The 24,469-nt window shown below is 41.5% G+C and overlaps 1 protein-coding gene across 5 annotated transcripts in view; it reads left to right on the top strand.

The window, feature by feature from the left end:
• SYBU (syntabulin) overlaps positions 1–24,469 on the top strand; it is a 49,203-nt gene that overhangs the window by 21,040 nt on the left and 3,694 nt on the right. The window contains exons 5-9 of one of the 5 annotated variants that reach the window (XM_018570956.1): positions 4,982–5,005; positions 12,833–12,938; positions 14,919–14,972; positions 21,319–21,423; positions 23,616–23,765. In XM_018570956.1, coding sequence (XP_018426458.1) covers positions 4,982–5,005; positions 12,833–12,938; positions 14,919–14,972; positions 21,319–21,423; positions 23,616–23,765 — 439 coding nt within the window. Of the gene's footprint in view, positions 1–4,981; positions 5,006–12,832; positions 12,939–14,918; positions 14,973–21,318; positions 21,523–23,615; positions 23,766–24,469 lie in introns of all 5 variants that reach the window. The other 4 variants (XM_018570930.1, XM_018570936.1, XM_018570944.1 and 1 more) reach the window with 4 other exon arrangements.

Here is a 24,469-nt window from a genome sequence, read left to right as displayed (position 1 = left end):
AGAAAAGGAAACCTTTTAACTGGTTGGTTGCTATGGGCAACACTACTATTTTATTATTTTGCTTCTCTTCTTCTAAATACAGCTTGGTGCATTTTTCAGACGTAGTGCGGGTTGTTGTGTTGTGCTTCGTAACTAATGAAAACACTGGCTCGTATGGAAAATCGCTCTCTGCCGCAGTTTTAGTTATTTGTCATGGTGTTGGAAAGATTTTTGTTTTAGAAACGTCCCTTGTTCAAACAAGTCACACAGAGATGGATGTTACCGTCCTGTAACAATGTTCTCCATTCACCCTCTTCTAATGCAGCATTGTGATGGCCTCGGCAAATTCCTGCTCCTTTCAATGTCGGCTTTTCCAGTCCTGAACAGAAGATGCTGGATTAGTGTTGATGAAGCTGCGTCGGGCACACCGGGGACTCAGTATGGGTGAATGCAGCGCAGTAACCAATAGCAACAGGTTTTATTTTACTGAACTTTATATGAACGCGAGACAAATGGTTAAAGAACTCTGGAAATTTAAAGAAGAACTCCACCCCGAAATTTGGTTGGCTCTTGCAGTGGGGTTACCTCCACACTGTAAGGGTTAACTGCTAATTTGTGCCTAGGGTAAAAAACAAATTGTTATACTCCCCTAAACCTCTGAGCCGGCTTGATCTTAGTCTGGTCCCTAGATCCCCCCCCCCCCCTCCACTGCAGCCGTCTAGGAATCCTTGAGTCATCACGTCCAATACAGTGTATAGGTCATGTGGATGCCAAGGGACACGGGAGGGGGGCTGCCCACTCAAGGATTGGATGAGTATAACTTGCTTGCTCCCCCTTGTGCCATAAGAATCCTGCAGTAGATGTATACAGCCGTTACCGGCTCTTCCAGATAAGCATTTGCGTGGCTCTGCAGCCGTCCGATCGCTTGAATGCATGCCCCTCTCCGCTGCCATGTTAATCCCCTCCTCTCTGCTGCCGCGCTCCTCCACCGCCACTGCCTGTTATCACGGGCTCCCCTGTCCCACCTGCAGGCCCGGGACTAGCACGGTGGCAGCTGACACTGTAAACGTCCGTGTAAACATTCTCCCACTTGCTGATCTTTTCCCAAATGCCTGAAGGCGGAAGTGATGTGTATTACATCACTTCCGCCTTTAGCTGTTATTTCTCTGGCTGCTATAGCCAGAGAAGAAGCTGGTAAATCAGATCTCTCAATCGGCTTCTTTGGGGGTCCCTATGTGACATTGGGGGTCTTAGAGACCCCTGATGTCTTCATAAAGGGGACCTGTCGCAACTAAGTGATAGCAATAAAATTTAAGTGTAAAAATAAAAACAAGTCCCCCACCCCTGCATGCACGTATAAACGTAAATTGCATGTCAGGTACACCTACGTGCGAAAACTATTGTCACACATTGCATATCACCAGGAACGTTGGAGTGTGAACAATAATTCTAGGGAGCTTAATTACCTATAACACTAAACTGATGAGCGATAAAAGCTTTTTAGGTGTCCCCTATGGCCAATTTTGGGTAATTGTAACAATTTTAAGGCTTGACACGTTTGACTATTCACACAACGTGACCCCGTCTTTTATGTTTTACCAAAAATGTGCGTAATGTTTTATAACCTAACTTAGGGAAAACAGGTTTGTTTGTTTTTTTTTTCTTCATGTTATAATAAAAATTAAATTATTAAATACCACCAAAAGAAAGCTCTGTGTCCCCAAAAAATTGTATAAAATTAATTTCGGTACAGCATTGCATGACTGAATAAATGTCAGTCAAAGTACTGCAGTGGTAAATACTGGAAAAATGGCCTGTACAGGACTGGGGCTTAACACCCCGGTCTTCAATTGGTTAAAGCGGACCTGTCATGAAAGCAGTAGAGGGGTGTCCATTGCTGGCTTCTCTCTTGAAACGCATACTTGTCCCGGATCCCTGACTCCTAGTGCTGAAGCTTCTGGATCAGCCAGGTAGCTTCTTTTTTTAGAAGGAGAGGATAACAATGGTAGCTTTCATGACTCATCATAAGTTTTCCTTTCCTACAAGATGATGATTTTTTTTTTGTGTCTGGCTCTAAATAAAGACCGCCGCATCTGAGGAAAGGGAGCCATCAGTCTTCACATGTAAGTGAAGGACAAATGCCAAGGAAGGGTGTGACCACCAAAATAGATTTTACTTTTCATGTGCAACAATTACTGCTGAGATTTTTTTTTTTTTAAAGGAAGGAAAGAATCTTTATTTAATCCCAGGTTTGTTAAAAATGGGAGTGGATATAAAACAATTCCCAATGTTAGAGACTTTACAGAATAACTGAGAATTTAAAGGTCAGCTTGTCCCAAAAGTAATTCTGTTTTGTGTGGGTACCGGAAGGTTCATTTGTGGGATTCCACAGGTAATTTTTTTTTTTCTCTCTTACAAGAGAGAGGGAGAGATGTGTATAGGAGTGTCTTGCCAGTAATCTCTGAGAAGCCTCTGGAATGAGAGGTATAACTCACCGAGCCCACCCAGGTTTGAAATATCAGTTTTGGATGGTGCTGCCCATTAAAGCGGACCTTTACCCATAGCTCCAAAATAACAACACACCTTTTTTAGAAAGGTTTAGTAATGGCAATCTACAAACGCATACTTTTAGATAATTGCTGGGTTTCTATTCTTTGCATACCTTATTTCTCAGATTACTAGCTCTTCTTTTACTTCCTGGATTTCTGGCACATGTGACCATGCACATCATCTCAGAGGAGGAAAATGCCTTCCCCCTGAGATCTCATGAGATTACAGAAGAGATTTCCCAACTATGCTCTGCTGTTGACCAGACATTCCCAGTGTGCATTGCTTTAGCAAACTGAAGTAAATTTGCCCTTTCAAAGCAGGAAGTAAATGCTCTGCAAGTGTAAGTATTTCATAATCGCACCATTTTACACCTGACATGTCTGTTATTATTATTCATCATACATAGAGGGATTAGGGTTGCCACCTGTCCAGGATTCACCCGGACAGTCCGGATTTTGAATGCTGTGTCCAGGTTTCATGGCAGCAGAAACCTGGACACAAGATGTCAGACAGGCAGGGCCAACCAGAATTAAGTTAGGGGCTACTGGCCCCCCCACTGAAAATAGTCTCAACTGTGATATTTACATATGAATGGGCAGTTCAATTTACATATGAATAAGCCCAGACTCATTCTCCCCAAAAAAATGACTGCACGTCGCTTGAGTGTTCGGGTTTCGCTTGAAAAAAAGGTGGCAACCCTAAGAGTGATGCATTGGTAGAATTTGATTTTTGAGTGTAAAAGTCCGCTATAAGGTTTTATTTTAGATGTAGTTTCTCTAATAATCCCATTATAGGCCATTCCTATACAATGCTCATAAAAGATGCATCTGAATAGTTAAACCATGATGCTTACATTTGTCTTATACTGTTATTGGCTCCTGCTCTATATGGGTTATTATGAAAATGAAATGGGTAACACAATAAAAGGGCCATTTGCATTTCTGTAATCCAATTCTATCTATCAGTACAAGTCCATTTTTTTTAAAAACAATTTAGGGTCTTACCAGAACAATCAGACTGGTTATGGTGCTGGGTGATGCATACTATGATGATCAGGGACGTGTTTGGTGGTTTAAACTCTTAAATAAGAGGCCTGGATAAAAGCTGGAAGTCCACATGACTGAGGGATAATACCATATGAGTGTCGGCTCCATAGGATGATTATTTCTGTATTCTATTCATATTTGTGAAAACTTGAGTGTTTTGGGCATTTCTAAATACTTTCATTCCAGTTTCTTGAGTTAGAGATAAAAAAATGGCAAGGTTGGAAAATGATGACCCCATTTTGATGCGGTTGTAGCAGGTGTGGTATATTTATTGTGGGTTTATAACCCTTTACTGCATGCAAGCAAATCATTTTTACATTTTGACTAACCCTTGCAGTTTGGCTACCTCCACACCGGAAGGGTTAAGTGTCTGTTTGTTTTTTGCCTTGGATCAAAAAGAAAAGTTATACTCAGCCAATCCTTGGAGCTGTCTAACTCTTAGAGGAGGCAGGCAGGCAGGAGGGAGCTCTGTCACAGCCAGCAAACTCTGAGGATTGGATGAATATAACTTTGTTATTTTTTTTACCCCTGGGTGAAAGCTAGCACTTAAAGCTTGCAGTGCAGGGGCAGCCCCACTGAAGCCTTGGAGGAGCCAAGAGAAGCTGAGTATGTCATGCAAGCAAAGATGGGGAGGAGAGGAAGGAGGAGGTTGGGAGTCCCATCCCATTACAGGACTTTGTAGTGACACGAGCTGGCAGGAGGAACCATTAAGTGCTGCAGGGGACACATGTATCCAACACTCCCAACAGTTTGGATGCTGTAGAATTTGCCAAAGCCTGTGCTGCTTAAACACAGCAGATTAGGGACTCCCCTACCCTTCCTCCTTTTGACCACCAAAGAATTCTGTGTCTTCTATTGCAGGAACCAAGCTTTACATTGCAAATTATTAGAATCTCCGTTGGCTATTGCTGTATATTCCCCACACCCAGCAATACAAAATATTCCCTATCATATCCAAAATGTTAAAAAAAAAAGTTGACCTGAATTGTAATACTTTGTAATCCTTGTAATACAGGTACTGCTCTTTACATATAATCCCCTGTAATTGGTTTACAATGTTGGCAATCCCACTCTCAGCATAATATCTGAGAAGTTAATAAAGCTTGAATAGAAAAATACATTTTTGTAGTTTATAATACTATTTAAAAAAAAATGCATTTAATTGTTTGTAGAATAATACACAAGTGACCAAAAGGGTTCTTCATTTTATCATTACCTTAGAAAAGGTGGGGGGTGCTTTGTGGATACATCTGGGCATGTGTGCCATGCTGTCTACACTTCCATCTGTGTGATGTGGGTCCGTGTATGCTCATGGGCATAATCCTTGTATTATCACTCCATATCACCCCTTATGTTCTACTAACCTCCTGTTCTGTTCTTTGTACTTGTGTCTCGATTTCTTCTAGGCCCACAATCATTCAAGATGCGAGGTGAGTTCCCATATATTTTATATGCGCCATACAGATTTTTACACCCCAGGCATAAACTGGCCAGCTTTTACAGATCTTGTCTTATTGCCATTTGAGCGTCTTCCAATTCTTGAGCCACCCCGCCATTTAAAGCTGAAGGCTATCCACTCCAATTTTTAAACGGCCCGCATGGATCCCTGCATGGGGTGAAACGCGTTAGTGGGGTGGACCGAGGGCGGGACTGAGCCAAGCTGTGCAACCCTGAATAGAGGAGTTTTTTAGTGTGACGAGTGGTGTGCGGATGGTTTCTTTTTACTGTGGAGGTGTGAGGCGTTTTTTTTTTTCTTCTTCCTGCTGCATGGCCGTGAAGGAGCGGCAGTGCAACGTGTTGTTGAATTTGTATGACACGGACGATGCTATCATCTGAGGATTGCATTGGTCTGTGTATGGCTCTCTTATAATCTCTAAAGTTACACTAAAATAATGGGCTCTTGACTTCCACCTGGACAAGCCATTTCTGTCCTACTGTGTCTTGCATGGTCCAGTGTGTTCTAGTATGGGCAGCTGTAGAAGGAAGCAGAGCCCATTTATGCAATTAGCAAATACATCTGCCTTTTCATATACAGTGTTGCAAATAAGTATTTGATCCCCTGCAGATCTTGTAAGTTTGCCCACTTACAAAAAAATGAAAGGTCTATAATTTTTATCATAGGTGTATTTTAAATGATGGAGACAGAATATCAACCAAAAATCCAGAAAAAACACATGATACAAATGTTATAAATTGAGTTGCAGTTTAGTGAGTAAAATAAGTATTTGATCCCAAAGGAAAACATGACTTAATACAATGTGACAAGATATCAGTGAATGACAAGAAACTTAGAAACAACCGTACACTCTAGCAATCCAGGTAGTGAGATAATAGCACAAACTACTAAATTGAGAAACCAGTGTAACAAGTGTTCCAGTGAAAGACTAATGTAAAAAAAAGAAATTTAAAAATGTAACTCCTTTAAAAAATCTCAATCCGTGATATGAAAAGACAAATCAGTATCAGTAAGAATCAGTAAGAAAAAACAAATAATGTTTAAATAACAAGAAGGCGCCAAACACGAAAAAATCAACAGCTCTTCGTTGCCAAATCTGCAGCCCCCCAAGCGATGGTTACTCACCAGATGGTGTATGAAAATAAAGCCCCTCTCAGAGGTGTGGGTCTGGTCCCCCGGCTCTTCTACCGATGCGTGCAGGATTCCCTCGGCAGTGGAGCGGATACGTCCTCGGCAGGACCCCGGCTCCTCTTACCCACGAACAACTGATGCTTATACTTCCGGTCCTGATGATGGTTCAAATAGGATTTCAGAAGAGAGAAACAACAGCCTTCATAGTGCAGTATGAAATAACAAAGTTTATTTAAAATTATCAGCTCACATAGAAATTTAAATAAAATGGGTTTCCAGGTTTGCACACATCTCAGGAGGGATTTTGGTCCACTCTTCTTTACAGATCTTCTCTAAATGCTTAAGGTTTCTTGGCTGTCGCTTGGCAACTCGAAGTCTCAGCTCCCTCCATAGATTTTCTATAGGATTAAGGTCTGGAGACTGGCTAGGCCACTCCTTGGGTCATTGTCATGCTGAAAGACCCATCCACGACCCATCTTCAGTGTTCTGGCTGAGAGAAGGAGGTTCTCATCCAAGATTTTACAATACATGGCCCCTTCCATTGGCCCCTCAATGCGGCAAAGTCAGCCTGTACCTTTAGCAGAGAAAAAGCCCCAAAGCATAATGTTTCCACCTTGCTTGACTGTAGGGATGGTGTTCTTAGGGTCATAGTCAGCATTTTTCTTCCTCCAAACATGACTAGTCGAGTTAATGCCAAAGAGCTCAATTTTGGTCTCATCTCACCACAGCATTTTTTCTCAATCCTTCTCCGAATCATTTAGATGTTCATTGGCAAACTTCAGACGGGCCTGTACATGGGCCTTCTTGAGGAGGGGGACCTTGCGGGTGCTGCAGGATCTCATTCAATGGCGGTGTATTGTGTAACCAATGGTTTGTTTGACTGGTCCCAGCTGCCTTGAGATCATTCCCAAGCTCCTCCCATGTAGTTTTGGGCTGATCCCTCACTTTTCTCATGTTCATTCTTACCCCATGAGGCGAAATCTTGCATGAAGCTCCAGACCGAGGGCAATTGATGGTTATTTTGTATTCTTTCCATTTGTGAATATTTGCTCCAGCAGTGGTTTCCTTCTCGCCAAACTTCTTACTCATTCCAGCCTTGTGCAGGTCTACAATCTTGTCCCTAACGTCCTTTGACAGCTCTTTGGTCTTCCCCCATGGTGGTGAGGTTTGAATGGAAGAAAGATTCTGTCTATATATACATAACGAGTTGTCATTAGGAGTTCCTTCTTAAATTGACAGGACTAATCTGTGGGAGCCAGAATTGTTGGTTGGTAGGGGATCAAATACTTATTTTACTCACTGAACTCCAACTCATTTTTATAACATTTGTATAATGTGGTTTTTTTTTTCTGGATTTTTGGTTGATATTCTGTCTCTATCATTTAAAATACTGAATGATAGAAATGATATGCCTTTCATTTCTTTGTAGGTGGGCAAACTTACAAAATCTGCAGGGGATCAAATAATATCCTCAATGTCTTTTTAAAATTGCAAATTTGACAAAATACTGATTGGCGGTTTCCTACTCATGCTTTTGCCATCAGTTCATAGTGAGTCGCATGTATACCAACTCCAGATCAGTGGCTCAAAATTGTGAAACTAGAAGATTAATATGATGGCCAGGCAGTTGGCATTCTCATAAAGAGATTAGCAATGGCAGCTCACTTTTTTTTTTTTTTTTTTTTCTTCTAATGGTGGAGCTGGGCCGGGGAGTTTTCATTAGATTCAGATGTAATTGTGTTATTTTCCGAGGATGCTGCTTGTAAGGATGAGTCAAGTCGGGTTGCTTCATTGTTTCTTTATGAAATGGCTTCTTTTCATTACTGCAGCCATTATCTTTTAACCTCTGCTCACCAGACGGCCCATAATATAAATTGTTGCCTTTCAGCCGAGCAGCTGCGGCACACTGCCTGTCCTCTGATAGGTTCGGGCTTTTCTTTTTGCTCTCTGTTGTCATGGAGCTGACTTCATTTGCTTACTTGACCTACGAGCGAAAAGGATGCATTAACGTCTGTCTCCATGACAACACCAGCCTAGGATCTGCACTCTGCCGACAGGGAAAGAATTGATATGCGGCACAGCTCTGCAAACAGGCGGATGCCGCCTCTGGTACACTTTCATATCACAAAACCTGTAGGGAAAAAAAAATGCAATAACTGGGAGATTGAATGCAAGCGTTCTGTTAAAGGCAACCTGCCATTAGTCATAGAAAAGCTTGTGATGGCCAAAAAAAAAGCTAGTTACCCAAGCAACAGGCTGATCCTTTAATTTTAGTCCTTTTAGTGTCTTGTTGATGCAAAACAATATTACTTCTGTTAAACACTTGATCTATTTTTGATTTTTCCAGGTCAAGCCACTTTTTTTTTTTAAAGGGGGAGCTAATTAGGGCTTTAACAAATGACGTGGCTTCAACATATGCAGATCAGAGGTCATGCCTTTCATCTGTATAATGAATGCAAGAGTAAACAATGCAGGAGTAAATGTTTCTACATTGCATTTCTCAATTAAGTGTCTGAAGCTTCAATTTTATATAGCAGCAGTAATACAGGACAAGTACCAACTACCATTTTGACAGGTGGGATTTGCTGGCGAGAAGAGCAGGGTATATGGGGTAAGCCCTGTGAACTTTGAGGAACTCCACCTCATGCCCAATGTCAGCAAATGGGTTAAAGTGTGTATCTGAGCTAGAGTCTTTCTAGGGTAGAGTTGGGAAAAGTTAGAAATGTGTAGGTTGTTGTGGGTTTTTTTTTCTAGGTTTGTAATGCTTTCATTGGTGGTTATATTTAATTTTTATGTATTCATTTTATTTATGTTTTTGAGCTTTCCTATCCTGGTGACAATGCTATCACCAGGGCAAGAAGTGATGGGGAAATTGAAAACTGGAACGCAGGTGGAAATAAAATCACTTTCTCTTTGGGGAATAACCTCTATTTCTTAGTAAATAACACAGTAGGATTTATTAAATAAAGGAGTAGAGGCTGTTCACCTACCATACTGAATGTGAATGAATAAAGTAAAGCCATGTTCACCTTAAACACCCAGTCATGTGCCAGCAAATGTCCTATATTTTTCAATATCTAACATTTGCTATGGAAATTTAATACTCCATTTGCTAGATGACTGACTCCTGTTCCTTTCATCAAGTCCAGTGATGCATAAGATCCTTATTGTGCTGCTTTCATTCATGGCACATCTGGTTGTGCCTAACGCAGTCATTTCTATGTGGTTGGACTCCAAACTGACCTGTGTTCTAAAGTTACACCATCCAGGTGATTGCTTTCTGATACTACCAGACGTTTTCATTGAGTTAGGGTTTTATGACAGCGCACCTACTCTAATGCCTTGTCGGTGATCACACTGACGTGTTTTCCTTTCCTATAAACAGGATGAGGAGGCTGTGTTCCAGGTGTGGGTGTTATGCTAATACAATGTCAATGCAGTATAGCAGGCTTTGATTTCTTCCAGATTTTCAGCAAAGCAAAATAACAAGAGATGCAATGTGGAGGGAGAACAATGTGGCCTGCTCTAACATATCAGAATTTGTGCACACACTTGCACATGTAAAACAAAGGAGTTCCTAGAAGTTTCTACCACTAAATATTTGGCTAGAAGTTCAACACTTAACATGAAGTTTCACATCATTAAGGACTTCTATGGTCAGATGGAAAAAGTGCAACAGATTCCTCCAGCTACGGTAAACTGTGCGGATGGAGCAATCTCCCACTGGGCCAAGCTTCAGTATCTGGCTAGTCGGCCCAGCTGGCTCTCAAAATACCTGAATAGTGCCTGCATCCAATCAGATTGTTCAGGTGTTTTGAAAGCCAGCGGGGCCGAGATAGCAAGATACTGAAGCTTGGCCCAGTGGGAGATTTGTTGCACTTTTTCCATCTGACCACACAAAATCTGCAGATCTATAGGTGTACGGCTAGCTTTAAAAATTTCTCTCTCCCTGTTCTCAGGGTGATTGTAGTCCTATTGGTGCACATGCAACAAAACAATTGAATACTATCCATTTTTTTTTCTCTAATTTCCAGGATAAACATTTATGGTATTCCCCTTTTCCTGCTCCGAGCAGTACTTGCCCCAAAAGCGTCTCCTGAATAAGGAACTGCTAATACAAATAAAGTATCACAAACAGTGCACAGTTGACCCTGTTCTCAGGAAGTGTGTTCTCGAAACACAAACATGTTGAGCCTTAGATAAGTTTCACAAAGTACAAGCTTACTGTTCACCCAAAGTAGTTTTTATTACCTAACAAGTGTTGTAAAATGCAAATTGAATATAATCTGACTATATATGAAAAACAGTAAGCAAATGGAAGACCAGAGATCATATGGGTAATTATAAAAACCCATCACAATTAGAATCTTACAATGGTCCCCCTTGCTATTGGAAGATCATAGAATTATAGGGGGGTTGGAATTGCAAGTTTGCCTTGGCAGGCACAAGCAGCATTTGGATATACTGGTATGGTTATATAAAATGGAGAATTCAGTGGTTGGCTTTTATTGTCTGTCTAAGGACATTACCAGTTGTATGAGCTTTCAGTGTTATCAGTGCTACTATAATGTAAACTCAGTAGAGCCTTCTTTAAACAGAAGGTATTTGCAGTTCTCCTTTCCATCACAAATCTAAACAAATTAGTTTCTCATTTTAGGACAGTGGACTTAACTATGCAGATCACTCCTTTTATGCCCCTGTGGCAACAGAACTACTGGTTTGTAGTACAGATACAGCCTGATGGCCATATTTTCCACACTGCATTCAGCTGCTTAAAGCTTAGTTGGCCATCACTGGTGCAGTGTATGGAAACTATGGCTTCCATGGTGTAGGGCTCATGGATCGACATAGTGACACAACCAGACATGTTATGGGCTAATAGGATTCTTTAAGTCCACTTTGCCATAACATGTCCCTTTTTTCTTATGCACTGGAGTTACAAACTTGAGGAACCATTGGTACTAAAGGACATATAATAAGAAATGATGGTGAAATGGTTTGTACAAAGGATTGCTCCAGTAACTTTAGGCATTGATGCAGATTGTGTAGTAAGTGCAAGTACAGGGAGCGATAGGGAAGTACATAAATACAAGTTGCATGGATGTTTAACAAACATGTACATGGCCTGGAATGTTCAAAGAAAAAAAATCTTCTAAAACATTAACACTGATGTGGATAATTGGGGGTGCGTGCAGTTGGGAATGTGCATGCATAATGTGTTCGATCATTTGGATACCCTGGAATGATAACTTTTTGTCTAGGAATTCCAATGGGGACAGAGTGGTGTCCTGCAGCACAGACTTTTTGTGTACAAAACATTACATTTGTGAGAAGTTTGAAGTGTTGCACAATTCAGAGATATAGGATGAAAAAAAATGCTAAAATAGCATTATACTGTAGCACAGTAAGACCCCTTTATGTAGAAAATGAAGGATGAGGTGAACCTTGGGAATAACCAAATACAAGGAAAATTAGTAAATACTAACCGGTCTCCATAGACCTCTGTGGTAGTGGTAACATAAGAAATGCAAAATTAACCTTTCCCCAAACATATTAACACAGTGGTACCTTTTTATAATCTGCTTCATCAGCTGTTTCAACTGCACTTTTTCCAAACATTCAGGGCAATGTTACATTTTCTGTAGATGGCCTACCCCACCAGGCAGTTTTGCTTATCAAACCATGCTCCCACACCACCTCTTTGCACCATGGCGGCTCTTCCTAATGAAGCGGAGCTTCAGGGTTTGAGGGTGCATGTGACCTCCTCCATGTGATGGTGCTCAGGCCTGAGCTGCTTATTACTGGGCCTAAATGCTGCCACGTGGTGTGGGGGCTGTGATGTCACCTCCCTGTCTGGATGACTAGTTTGGAAAGGTTGCAAATGAGGGTGGCTAGGTAAACGCAAAAACCTGGGATAGGCTTGAACATATCTTTTGTGTAAACTGTGCAGCTACACAAGGGCCATCTGTAAATTACAGGCCAATTTATACTAGATGTGTTTTACATCAAAACACGGACTTCCTCCCAACTGTCATGTAGCTCAGGACATGGTTTGCATCTATCTAGGTCTAAACTAATACACAGTGAATACATGTTTTTACTTGGCTGGCAATTGCACATTGGCCATAAGTGGCTATGTCCACCACTGTCGGGGGGGGGGTTTCTGCTATCTGCGGACATGCACACTCTGGCCCGGTTGGATAAAGGCATAGTGCCTCTCGAGCAAATTTTTGGGTTACAGATTATGTACTGAAGTTATTTTACAAGCTGTACAATTCCTATTTGGTGGGAGTTTCTCCAAACATTGAGTGGTGTGTTGATTCAATGGCATGGATGGGTCCCGACCTCCCATCTTTCTCAACCAAATGTGGGCCTTTTGTATGGTGAGCACATTGGAAATGACTGTGAGATAGCAGAATACACACACATACGTTATGTGTCTATTTTGAGACTTGAATCCATGTTTAAATATACCATTTAAGGTACAACTGTAATCTAAACTTCAGCTAATATCTAATTTGTCCATCCTTCATTTTAGCAATGGCTTCTTGTTCTGTACACTGGATGTGACACTCTCATACCATGTTGATTTTTGAGCTAATTTAATCATTTGCTTTTTGCACAGGTTCTTGGCAGTTAAAATGTTTATCTCTGTATTTTTTGGATGTAGGAAGTGAAGCGGATTTCAGCTCATCGAGCAGTACTGGCAGTATATCTGCACCAGAAGTCCACATGAGCACTGCGTCCGGAGGAAAGAAAAACTCATTTTCACGCAAGTAAGAATTCACTCCTGTATCTGCGAGTTTACAGAACTAGACATTGCAAAGTGATTTTTAATAGCACAACAACAACAAAAATGTAATCTTCAATTTAGGTCAGAACAATGGAAATTAATTCTGATTGGCTGCTATAGTTTACTGAACCCTTCACGTTGCTTTTTGCCTCAGAAGCCACATTTTTCCATAACATATACATGCTTTGCTCCCAGTTTAATAGTGCAGTGTAATAATCATTTACTGCAGCAAGGCTCAAAGCTGTGTCGTGGAAATTCACTTTAAAGTGTAAACTTCTTAGCCAATTTACTGGCATTGGTACTTTAGCTAAAATGGTTAAAAAAAAAAAAATTAAATGCAGTGACAGACCCAGCCAATGGGTAACAATCTTGTCTATAAAATGTGATTTTGAAAATCTGGTGCAGACAACAAAATGTACTAACCTACAAATGCCTTCCCTTTTATAATAAGGCAAAAAGATGTGTGAAACCTGTATTCTAACAGCAGCAGCCAATCGGACTAGATCCTAAAGTAAACCTAGCTTTAGGCAACCTTATCCTAAAAATCATGTGAGAAAAGTCAGATGTAAATGATAAAACACTTGGGCACAGTGAACATTCTGTAACTGCTCTTTTACCCACTTTATCATCCTTTCCAAAGCACTCTAAAGAGGCCGCCATATTAGTGGAGGTGAATGCCCTCACTGGGCAGTTCTTCCGGTTCCTAAGCCTAGTTCTATTGATGGCCACCATCCAAAAACAAAGCTGACAGGTGTTAAAACCCTTGCTTACTCTATACTAAATTATACTAAAAAGAAAAGTTTTGGTTTCAGTTCTAATTTAACGGTTGGAATTTTGTGCCGCAGTAACATGCTACATGCATTTTGAATGGCACCCTAATGAAGTGGGCCGTGTTGCAACATACAGCTACCTTGCAGTACCAAAAAAGGTCAAATGCAGTGATCAGCGTTGGCAGGTGACTCAAAATAAATGGGCTACCATAATGCAACGCACATTCAACTTCATAACATAATGCCTGAATAACCACACACAGGTGAGCCCGGACTAAGTAGTAGTTTTACTCTAAGAAAATTATGGAAGCCCACTATATATTCTACTTTTCTTCTTTTTTTTTTTTTACACTGTTAACAGCAGAGATCTTCCACAGCTGGGCTTGAACTTCCAAATGGTTAACAGGTTTCCATCAAGTTTAAAAATGACCTAAAAAAAATTGGCAGCCCTGCAATAAGGTCAAAGTTCTCAAATTTGACTGTATGAAAACCTTAGGCACAATACACGAGCACAATGAATACTTGTATTGCTTTTCATTATTGGCTGTTTGTCCTCCATTGAAAATGTGATTTTGAAATCGGTCAATAAACTGCTGATACTATGCAGCAAACCCTGCATCTGTATGAATAGCCCAGAAAGTACACTTAGTTTATCCTCCTTATCAGACGCTTGCATAATAATTTCCAGCCAGCTTCAGTAATCTTTTCTCAAAACTTTGGCAAGCCTCTGGTGTTTGTCTCTTACCCCTGATGTTGTAAAATGTGTGTGGGCTGCACTATACTTGGAGGCAGGTCAGTGCTCTGAATCTGGGAACCGTTGATTTTGAAAGGTTTATAATCACAGCCGTTCATAAAATATAAATATGCTCAACTGCAGACTTTGAATATCAGAGGAAACATTGGAGCAACGCAGCATCCTATATTATCAGTTTAGAAACGAGGGATATAAATTGGGTATCCTGCAGTTGGCCTATGGCTTCTGGGCAGTACTCAATGGATGCTAAGCACCTCCCATAAGACTTCATGGTGCAGTACCAAAGGAGGCATAATGCCGCATATGGCTCCTGGTTGGATACTGCTGTTAAGAGATTTCCAAAGTTGCAGACCAGCATTGTGCTTTTCTTCTGGTTATACTGTTTTGCTTGTATCAAATGTTCTCTGAAATGGCCTTTTCCTCTCTCCTGTTTTGGAAGACCGCCCTACCGCACAGAAACTCAGAAACGGGGCTCGAGGAGCACAGCCGAGAGGTGACTGCATGTGTACCTCCTACTGTATTTGTGTACATCATTGTGTGTAGATCTTGTGCTGTTCTGGTACATCTCCACACATATGTGCTCTCTTTATTTTAGTTTTTTATTTTGACCGCCCAATATGCGTTTTGAGTGTCGGTGTAAAATACTGCTAGGAGTTGGTCTCTCTCTGCTGAGATCTTCCTTTTGATCTCCTCCTCCCTATGCTGTTTCTGCTACTGTTCCCCCTCCAATGTGTGCCTCAACATTTTGGGTGATGGCACTCAGCTTTGAGTAATAGTCCTAATCTATAGACTAGGGACTAGGGATGAGATTTGGGTTTACCACTACCATGGGCAGGCTCGAGATTCACACACCCAGCAAATTTGTGTGCAGATTTGCCCAGGAGAATTTTGATAACCATAATGTACTGTGTGGCCTTTAAACTAAACTATGGCAAGCAGGTTTAGAATTGCCATTAAGGAAGCTACTTTGCATAGGCCACCCCCCTTACTATAAATGGGGGGGCACAATGTAGCCATAGTGTCAGTCAATTGAAAGCTGTTGTAGCAACAACATAGGGAAAGCTGACACTACACAGGGAAGGATTATGGCCAGCTAGGAAACTGCACTTTATTTCTGATTTTCTAGTGCTTTAAACCAGCGTGTGGGTCGCAACCCCATATGGGGTCCTGCAAGTGAACAGGGGGGTCGCGATCCAAGTACCCGGCCAGGACCGCCATCAGGGGAGTATGGCGGGTACTTGTGGGAGGGCGAATAGGTGGCCGAGGAGGTCTGGGCACCAAGCTAGATTGTTTTATTTCAGTTTACTGTATAATTTGCAGTGTAGTGTAGTTTATAAGGTCGCGGCCCCCTGTGCACTTGGTACCTTCCTGAGCACATGTGCTCAGGAAGGTTTTTTTTGTATTGTGGGATTTTAATTTCTTCTTTTTTTTGGTTTGTTGATGCCCCATCAACAAACCAAAAAAAAGAAGAAATTAAAAATTTATAAAGTTTGGGTGGTTTTATAAAAGTGGAGCATTCACTTACTTGGTTACTGACATCTGTTCTTTAAGCTGCATTTTGTTTGCAGGGTGCTGCTGCATAATTTGAAAGGAAGTGCAAGAGCAGTGTGCACCTAAACCAGCTCACTGCATCACATCATATCCCTCACATTCACCGCACTCCCCTATCTCCATTAATAAAAGTTAGGCAGACACCCTTTTTGGCCTATTATCCCCGATTTAAAATTGTTCTACTGCTGGACAATTTTACACTAATGTATCCTCTGCAGTATCTTAATTCTTAATGAGAGTGTGATAAGAGTGAAGCTCCAACCTGTGTCCTCTGTCTCTCTAGTAAATTTGGCCCTAGCCTTGTTATTTAAAAATTGTCTTGCTGCTAGTGCATTTTATACTGCTTTTTGTAGAAAAACTCCTGCCAGTTCTCCTACATTAAAAATGTCCTGCTGCTAGGCAGATTTACACACTCGTATCATCTGCAGTCTCTTAATTTTTTGTGAGTTTGATAAAGGAAAAAAAAAATTGGTCAGTGGCAGAACACTTTTGCATCACACAAACTACTGGCCTATTCCTATCTATAGCTGGTTGAAGAGTGCATATTGCAGTTTGATGAAAAACATGTGTTGCTTCTAAAGGTGCCTGGAAAATTATTTCACAGCCAAATATGCGCTGTCAGTGTACACTGTCACTGAGGCAGTGCATGGAAATCATAGAATTTAGTGCAAAAAAAAAAGTTATACTCGCCTGAACTCCGCCCCCCCCCTCCACGCCGTAACAGTACGGAGAACCACAAAATATGTTGAGCAGGACCATAAACTAACACTAACCGCACTCCCTTTCCACTAACACTAGCTGCATTCCCTATTCACTAACACTAACTGGTTAAATGATCCATAGTACAACTACATGTTATGTACTATGGATCATGATTTAACCTATTCATGTTAGCAGGGGAGAATTGGAAATCTATTGCTGTAGTGGAGGTCTGTGCTGTATATATGTACTACATATACATTACACACGTCCAGTACACTATAGCAATAGATTTACAGCCAGCCCCGTCCCAGCTTCCCTCACTCAGTTTTACTCCGATCCCTGTTGCCTCACGCGGTGCCTCTTGTAGTCGTCGCTGGGCAGGATTGCTGCATCGTGTCTCGGTGCTCAGCTTGTGGGAGGCGCTCACAATTCTGCCCTGCTAACATGGATAGGTTAAATCATGATCCGTAGTACATATACAGCACACACGTCCAGTACACTGCAGTAATAGTTACAATTATCCCCTGCTAACATGAATAGGTTAAGTGATCCGTAGTACAACTACATATTATGTACTATGGATCTTTTAACCTATTCATGTTAGCAGGGGAGAATTGTAAAGCTATTGCTGCAGTGTATTGGACGTGTGTAACGTACATGTACTACCTACTACATATAGAGTACACTGCAACAATAGATTTACAATTATCCTCGGCTAACATGAATGGGTTAAATGATCCGTAGTACAACTACATGTTATGTACATATTATGTACTATGGATAATTTTAATCCATTCATATTAGCAGAGGATAATTGTACATCTATTGTCTGCAGTGTGTACTCTATATGTAGTACATAGTACTCTATAGTACATATAGAGTACACACTGCAGACAATAGATGCACAATTATCACCTGCTAATTATCATTTAGTTCTTAATAGGGACCCCCCCTGCCCTCACTTACTGCTCGATGAAGGTGCCTGGTGAGGTTCTAGTCAGCGCTGTGTTGGAGAGCAGCGGCGAGTCAGCGCTGGTCCGGTGGGAGGAGCTCCAGGTGGGGTCCTAACTTAGCTGGCCGGCGACTGCCAGAGGTGCTGCGCGTGTCGGGATCCTCTGGCAGTTACCGGCCAGCTAAATTAGGAGTCCACCTGGAGCTCCTCCCACCGGACCAACGCTGACTCGCCGCTGCTCACCCGCACCGAAGGTAAGTGAAGAAAAAAAACAGCGCAAGCATCGGGGCATTTTGACAAGTACAAGTACTTGTCAAAATGCCCTGTTTTTTCCGCCCTCACCCCTTCAGCGCCCTCAGGCGGCCACTTGACTTGCCTTGCGGTAGCACCGGGCCTGTTATTTCCTATTGGCTTGAACTCTCTTGTTCTGCCTCTGGAAATGTTCATTATTCTATGGTATGGGCTAAGAGCTGAACTTCAGGCAAACGGCTAAATGCACACATTTAAAAAAATATTCTATTCTATTTGTAATATTCTATGTAACGTGCCAAATTATTTCTGATCAATTAGCCTTGTGGTTTAGGCACCTCTACCAGTCGGCACAGTCAGGTCCCAGACCTCCATGGACACTACACAGTTGAGCAATGAGTTTGGTTTGGGACCTGCCCTGGCCTGTGATTGGATACTAAGCAGCAGTACACTGATTAGGTTACCCCTGTGCCTTCTGCACCTGTTGGCACATTTACAGACATAGACTGAAATGTACTGCACAAAGCATGAAAAGCCCTCCCAGGTCAAGTGGTGTCTTTCTCTCCCACTGTGAGTACTGCTTAGGTTTACAGAAGACTGATATAAGCACAGGTTCTGATACATATACTGGTTCAGTGTGTAACACTACATTTGATTTACAGTATTTTTTGTTGAATACATCTATGCAATGAATGCTGTTTACATATCTGCCTGAGTTCAGCTTTAGTCATAAAAAGGAGATGGCTGTCTTCCAATTTGTCAGTCTTTTTTGTTGTGTGGTCCCATGGTTGTAGGCAGGAATGGGCAACCCTGGCTGTTCTCTCCTAGGGGATCTAGTGATTGGCTGGGTTTTGGATTTTTGCAGTTGACCTCCATCAGGCCAGTGCCAGAAGTGTCTGGCTGCTTCCTCCTCCATAGAGATCATTATACACACCTGTATCTGTGCCTCATTACTACTCCAGAACCGAAGCACTGGAGGGAAGTATTGATCCACATTCACCGTAAAGTAGCTGGTCAAGATCTACACAATATATCTACTTTTATTCTATGGCTCTTAAGGTGGCCATACACTGTACAACCATCGCAAGACCATAGTCTTGCGATGGTTGTAAAGTGATTAAAAAAACATATGATCTGCCCATCTTGGACAGGCAGATCGTACTCTCGGTTATCACAAGCCCGCCCCCCTGAGGGGCGGGCTTCCGATGACCGCAATGCTGAACGGGCAGTGTGCGTTCGGCATTTGTCTCCCGAGCACCGTTCAAACCAGCCGAAAATCGTACGATTCTCGGCTGGTTTTCTAACATGCTCCTTAGACAAAAGACGTGCACACGTCTTCGTTCACACTATTCGATTCTCGTACGATTGCGGGACTTCCCGCGATTCTCGTACGAGAATCAAGCAGTATATGGGCACCTTTAGGAAAATGTGTAATGCTTCATGCAGGCACCTCTACCTTATTTTCTGTGGCTAATTAACAAGGTTAAAATGTGCTTTGAAAAAAAGACTGCCGTCAATGGAATTACTAAACAGAAAGTTGGCTGTATGTAGATTATTTTCTCTCATTCTTCCCTTTATCAGAACTGAAGACTCTGATAAACCACTAAACTTATGTACACATATAGCTAAATATTAACTAATCTTTACAGCCTTGGGCTTGCTTGTCCTCCTTAATATGCCTATATTTCTGGGATATTGTCAGGTAAACTGCAAATGTAGAGTATATCTCTCAGGGTAATTTTTATCTTTGATCTGCAGTGTCATCCTTACTTTATAAACTATTTAAAACACTATAAAAAGACTATATTTATGTTCCTCTAAAAAGAGCTCTGCGTTTTTGAGGGGCCAATTATTGTGTAGGCTTCCATTGAGCCAATTGTTTTCTACCCAAGCTCTCTTGTACTGCTTTGAAACTACGAATAGCATGGATTTGAAAGGTCAACATCAGAATATAATATGCATGCATGCATACATACTCATTTGTTATCTCCACCAACTTTCCCAGGTTTGGCCCACACTTAGGCAAATAATGGAAGGATGATCCATGATGTAAAAACAGTATCTACAGAAGTATCTAGTTATGAGTGAGTGACCGTTTCACTATGGCTTTGTGGGATGGAGAGGCAAGGTTTTCCCTCTATACTTTCTGCAAGTCAAGTGATTCCATTATTTAGTGAACTTGACCTTTTAAAGTATACCTGATGTCAGAATAAAAAGGACCGTCTCCACGAATGAAGTCCTCTCCAGGTGTCTGCATGTATTAGGCTGAGTTCACACCTAGGCGTATCGAATATGCGCGTTTAGTGACGTGCGGTTTTACCGCGTTTCGCTGTAAAATACCGCGCGACAAACGTGCGTTTCCGAGGGCTACTTGGCTGTATCCCAATGGAAACGCGCAACAAAAACATCCCAAAGAAGCTCCTGTACTTCTTTGGGCGCAGGGAGTTTTGTAGCGCATTCATACGGCCTGTAATAGGTTGAACCAGGCCTTACAGCTTGTCTATTAAGTGCTCCAGATCCCCTGTACAGCGGGCATTTTAATAGCTTTATTGCTACCAGTTCGCTTGGTTGTAGGGCTAGCACACCTTTCTTGCTTGAAGCTGAGCTCTAGGCAGATATAATCCAGCTCTGTAGTTAATAATACCTTATTAAATGTATTTTTTTAATTCAAGCAGTGTAAGTACTTTAAATTTGATCTGGTACCAGCCTCTTACTATCCCTATGCAGCGGGGTTGGAGTGAGAGCGGAAGAAGCAGTACAAGGAGCTGTTCAGTTTGTGTTGACAAGGAGCTGCTGATAGAAAGAGAAAGCAGAGTGACCGAGAGAGGTGAGCTTACCACTGTGCTGCCTGTCCTTTTCACTGTCCAGTCACAGGCAGGCGGGGGTTCAGGGAGTCGGGGAGTCCTGGTCCCAGAGGAAGTGGGTTGAATGATGACTGAGGACTACTAAGGGCAGAATAGTACGGCTGAGGAATGTTCCTTATTGGTGGTAAATATTTTTTTTATATTTTTTTTATATTTGTTTTATCTTTTAATGGGCTATTCATTTTTATCTTGATTTTGGTTGGAGTTTTACATCAACTATTTGCCTATCACCATATTAGGTGGCTTTACCTAATAATGACGAAGTGCAGAATGGGGAAGGGCTAACTTTTTAACAATTAAAACAACTCCTGCCTCCGATATCTTAAGGGTTTTTTTTTGTTTCTTTTTTACATTATCAGTTTGTGTCATCAGTCTTGCATTGCTTGAATAAAGTGTATATTATTTAACGGAAGATGTTTTACGTTCTAGATGTCTCAAAAGTCAGTTTTAAAATGTTTTAGTGTAAGCTGGAATCAGAAGCCCCATATTTGTTTTTAAAATTTTCATTTTTTTCCCTTTAGTCGAGTGTCCCATGGGCGAGGCCACAACAGTTCATCTGGAAAGCCTGTAGAGAGTCCGCCAGCCAATCGAGAGAAGGATCTGTTTTCAGTGCTGTGTAGGAATCAGTTGAGTCCAATTAATGTTCATGATGCATATGGGATCTCCTCTCCTAGTAGCAGTAACTCTGGGTCCTACAAGGGCAGCGACACCAGCCCTACACTCAGGTGTTGTACTCCGTTCTGTACCTTTACGGCACGTCTTTATAGCTCTATAAGAACATGCATCCCATTACTTTATCCATTCATGCATTCTAAGGGAGGGGATTTGGACACTGGCTGAGCACTGCAAGCTTCTTTTTTTAATTTTGAGGGTTCTTCAAAGGGAGTTCTGGCTCTACTTTCCATGTTTCAGGACATCCAGTTTGGCAGAACAGAAGCACAACAACCATGTTGATTGAATCAAGTCTCCTCTTATTGCTAGCTCAGCTCCGTATGAGCTAGTCACTGTAGTATGCTCTCTGAGAGAGTGTTTGTTCTTGGTGGGACACCAGTATGTTAAAGAGGCTATCATGATCGCAGAAAAGAGAAATAACTGTTGCACCACAAAGGCAAATATACTGTGGGCTGGGTGGTGACTGCAGTTAAAGCCCGACTGAAATCACAGAAATAGATGAGCAGACCTAATTACCTTGTACTTTATATTTCCTAGTCTTACCACCCCTTTACAGTTATAGCAGTTGTGTGGGGTTTCTAAATATAATTATGCAGTTGAATAAACACCAAAATTAGACCAAGTACTTTCTGCTATCTGCCCTCGTTCTGGCCTGAAACATCCCCCCTCTTCTGCATTAGAAGTCTGTTTGAGGATGCATGTGCTAAGGGGTGTGGCTGCTACTCAGCTCTGTCAACATAGTGCACTGATGTGTAATTACATAAGTGGCTTTTTCACTGAGACAAAAAAATATTGTAATGCGTTAACAAGCAAAAATCGCTTACAAATCATAATGTGGTTCCGGTTTATAATGAGATTTTAAAAAATGTGACTTGAATTAGGCTTTTACCTTGGCTTGTGGCAGCCACAGCATGCCACAAGCCAAGTTCCTTATTACCTCGTCCCTAATTTAGGATTTATATAGCGCCAAGAGTTTGTGCAACACTTTTGAATTGTACTGCAACTGTAATGTCTTCCTTATTAAAAAAACAAAACAAGATGCCATGACAACACCCCTGTCTACTATTAAAGTAAAAAATATTTTCCCCTCCCCCCAATGTTAATGAAAGCACTTACCTTAAATGATGTTTCTTAATCCGATCTTTCCTGCCCTTTCATCTGTCCCTCCAGAGCTGCGGCGAGTCTCTGATCCTGTGCTGACTCCTCTGAGCTTGCTGGCACTTTCTGTCCCACGGTGTCTGCATTCGGATGCACGCATCCATAGACTTACCTTGTGTCTCTCCTTGTGTCCTGGCTGGAAATGTGAACTGCGCATGCGCCCGCCCCAAGATGCTTTGCAGCCGCCCGATAATGTTCACATTTTTGGACAGGAGCGCGCGGGGAAGACACAGAAAAGTATTAACCCTTTTTAAAGCGGGTTTTTTTTTTTACACGATTTTTGCATATATCTACTGCTTGCTAGCAGTAGATGTATGCAAAAAAAACCAGAGGGTTTAATAACCCTTTGAGATTGAAGTTTCTCAGAGGGTGACTGGGTAGGATAGGTTGTATGGTCTCTTTACAGTTGGACCGTTAGGATTTGCCTCTACAGTGGCTGGTTGCAGAGGAGACTATGAGATGTTGTTGCTCAAACCAGTTTTCTTCTCATGTTTATCAAATGTGTTCACCTCACATTCTGCACGGGATCATTTTTTTCTCATTTACATCCATTTATTGCTCCATTATTTGGTACTCAAGAAGCTAGTAGGCTTATTAAGCATTTCCAAAATGTGGAATCTAACTAGATATTTTATTTGATTGAAACCGGACAGCTGAAGGAAGGTTAGAGGTTACTGTGAAAGATAAAGGGGGCCCTGCAGCATTTAATTGCACCTCTGGGTTACCCAACAATATTGTGTAAGTAACACAGCAAACAGATACAACAGACTTATGTTACATGATGCTATCCTTCCTTATAAATAGACAGCTTTTCAGAGGTTTCTGAGGTAATCTCCTTAAAGGACTTATTTTTCTAGTGTGTAGATAACAGTATTTGGAGAGGAAAGCTGCTTTTACCAATCATTTTAAAAGAGTAAACTTTGTGAAAGTCGTCATAATACAGGGTGGAGGCCAGCAATTCAAAGACCTTGCTTTTGCTTGTCTACAGGCGCACTATGAAATACACATCCTGTGGAGATAATCACGGGGTCAAGCCGCCCTCTCCTGAGCAGTATTTGACTCCGCTGCAACAGAAAGAAGTCTCAATACGTCACCTAAAGGCAAAACTGAAAGAATCCCAGAACACACTGGAAGAAAGGTACTTTATTTCATTTATGTAATTGTATCTTGCTTGTTCGAGGATAATACTGTATTTGCTGGCGTATAAGACTACTTTTTATACTTAAAAACATCCCCCGAAAATCGGGGGTCGTCTTATACATGGGGGTATACAACGTATAACTTTTTAGTTTGTTTGGGCCAAGGTGGCCCAAAACGAACATCCCTAATCTGTCAGTCCGCTGGATGTGCGGTAATACTGTATGTACAGTAGCTTCGGCTACATGCAGTATACAACGCTGAGCTAATTAGGGTGAGCCAATCCAAGCAGACTTTGTATTCATTAATAGAATGCATCGCTCGCCGTGATTGGCTCAGCGCTATTCTGTATGTAGCCGAAGCTACCGTACATACAGTATTACCGCAGATTCATCCATGATGTTTTTAAATGGTGTTGCCTTGGAAGTGTGGTAGTCTTATATGACGAGTATAGCCCAAAACCTATGTTTTAAGTGGAAAAGTAGGGGGTCATCTTATACATCCAGTCGCCTTAGACTCCGGCAAATACGGTAAATGTGGCGTGAACCTTTTATGTTCCCTCAGCATGTTAACATCAGCATGTTAACATGAAAACCCAGAAGACTGACTGTAATAATAAAAATATTGTGTGTAATATGTAATATAGATATATAGAGATATAGATAGATTAGTGTGTGTGTATGTATGTATGTATGTATATATATA

This window comes from Nanorana parkeri, unplaced genomic scaffold (genome assembly GCF_000935625.1).
Source record: "Nanorana parkeri isolate BGI_ZX_2015 unplaced genomic scaffold, ASM93562v1 scaffold39, whole genome shotgun sequence".
In the NCBI taxonomy this organism is placed as follows: domain Eukaryota; kingdom Metazoa; phylum Chordata; class Amphibia; order Anura; family Dicroglossidae; genus Nanorana; species Nanorana parkeri.
This window is presented reverse-complemented; position numbering and strand designations above follow the sequence as displayed.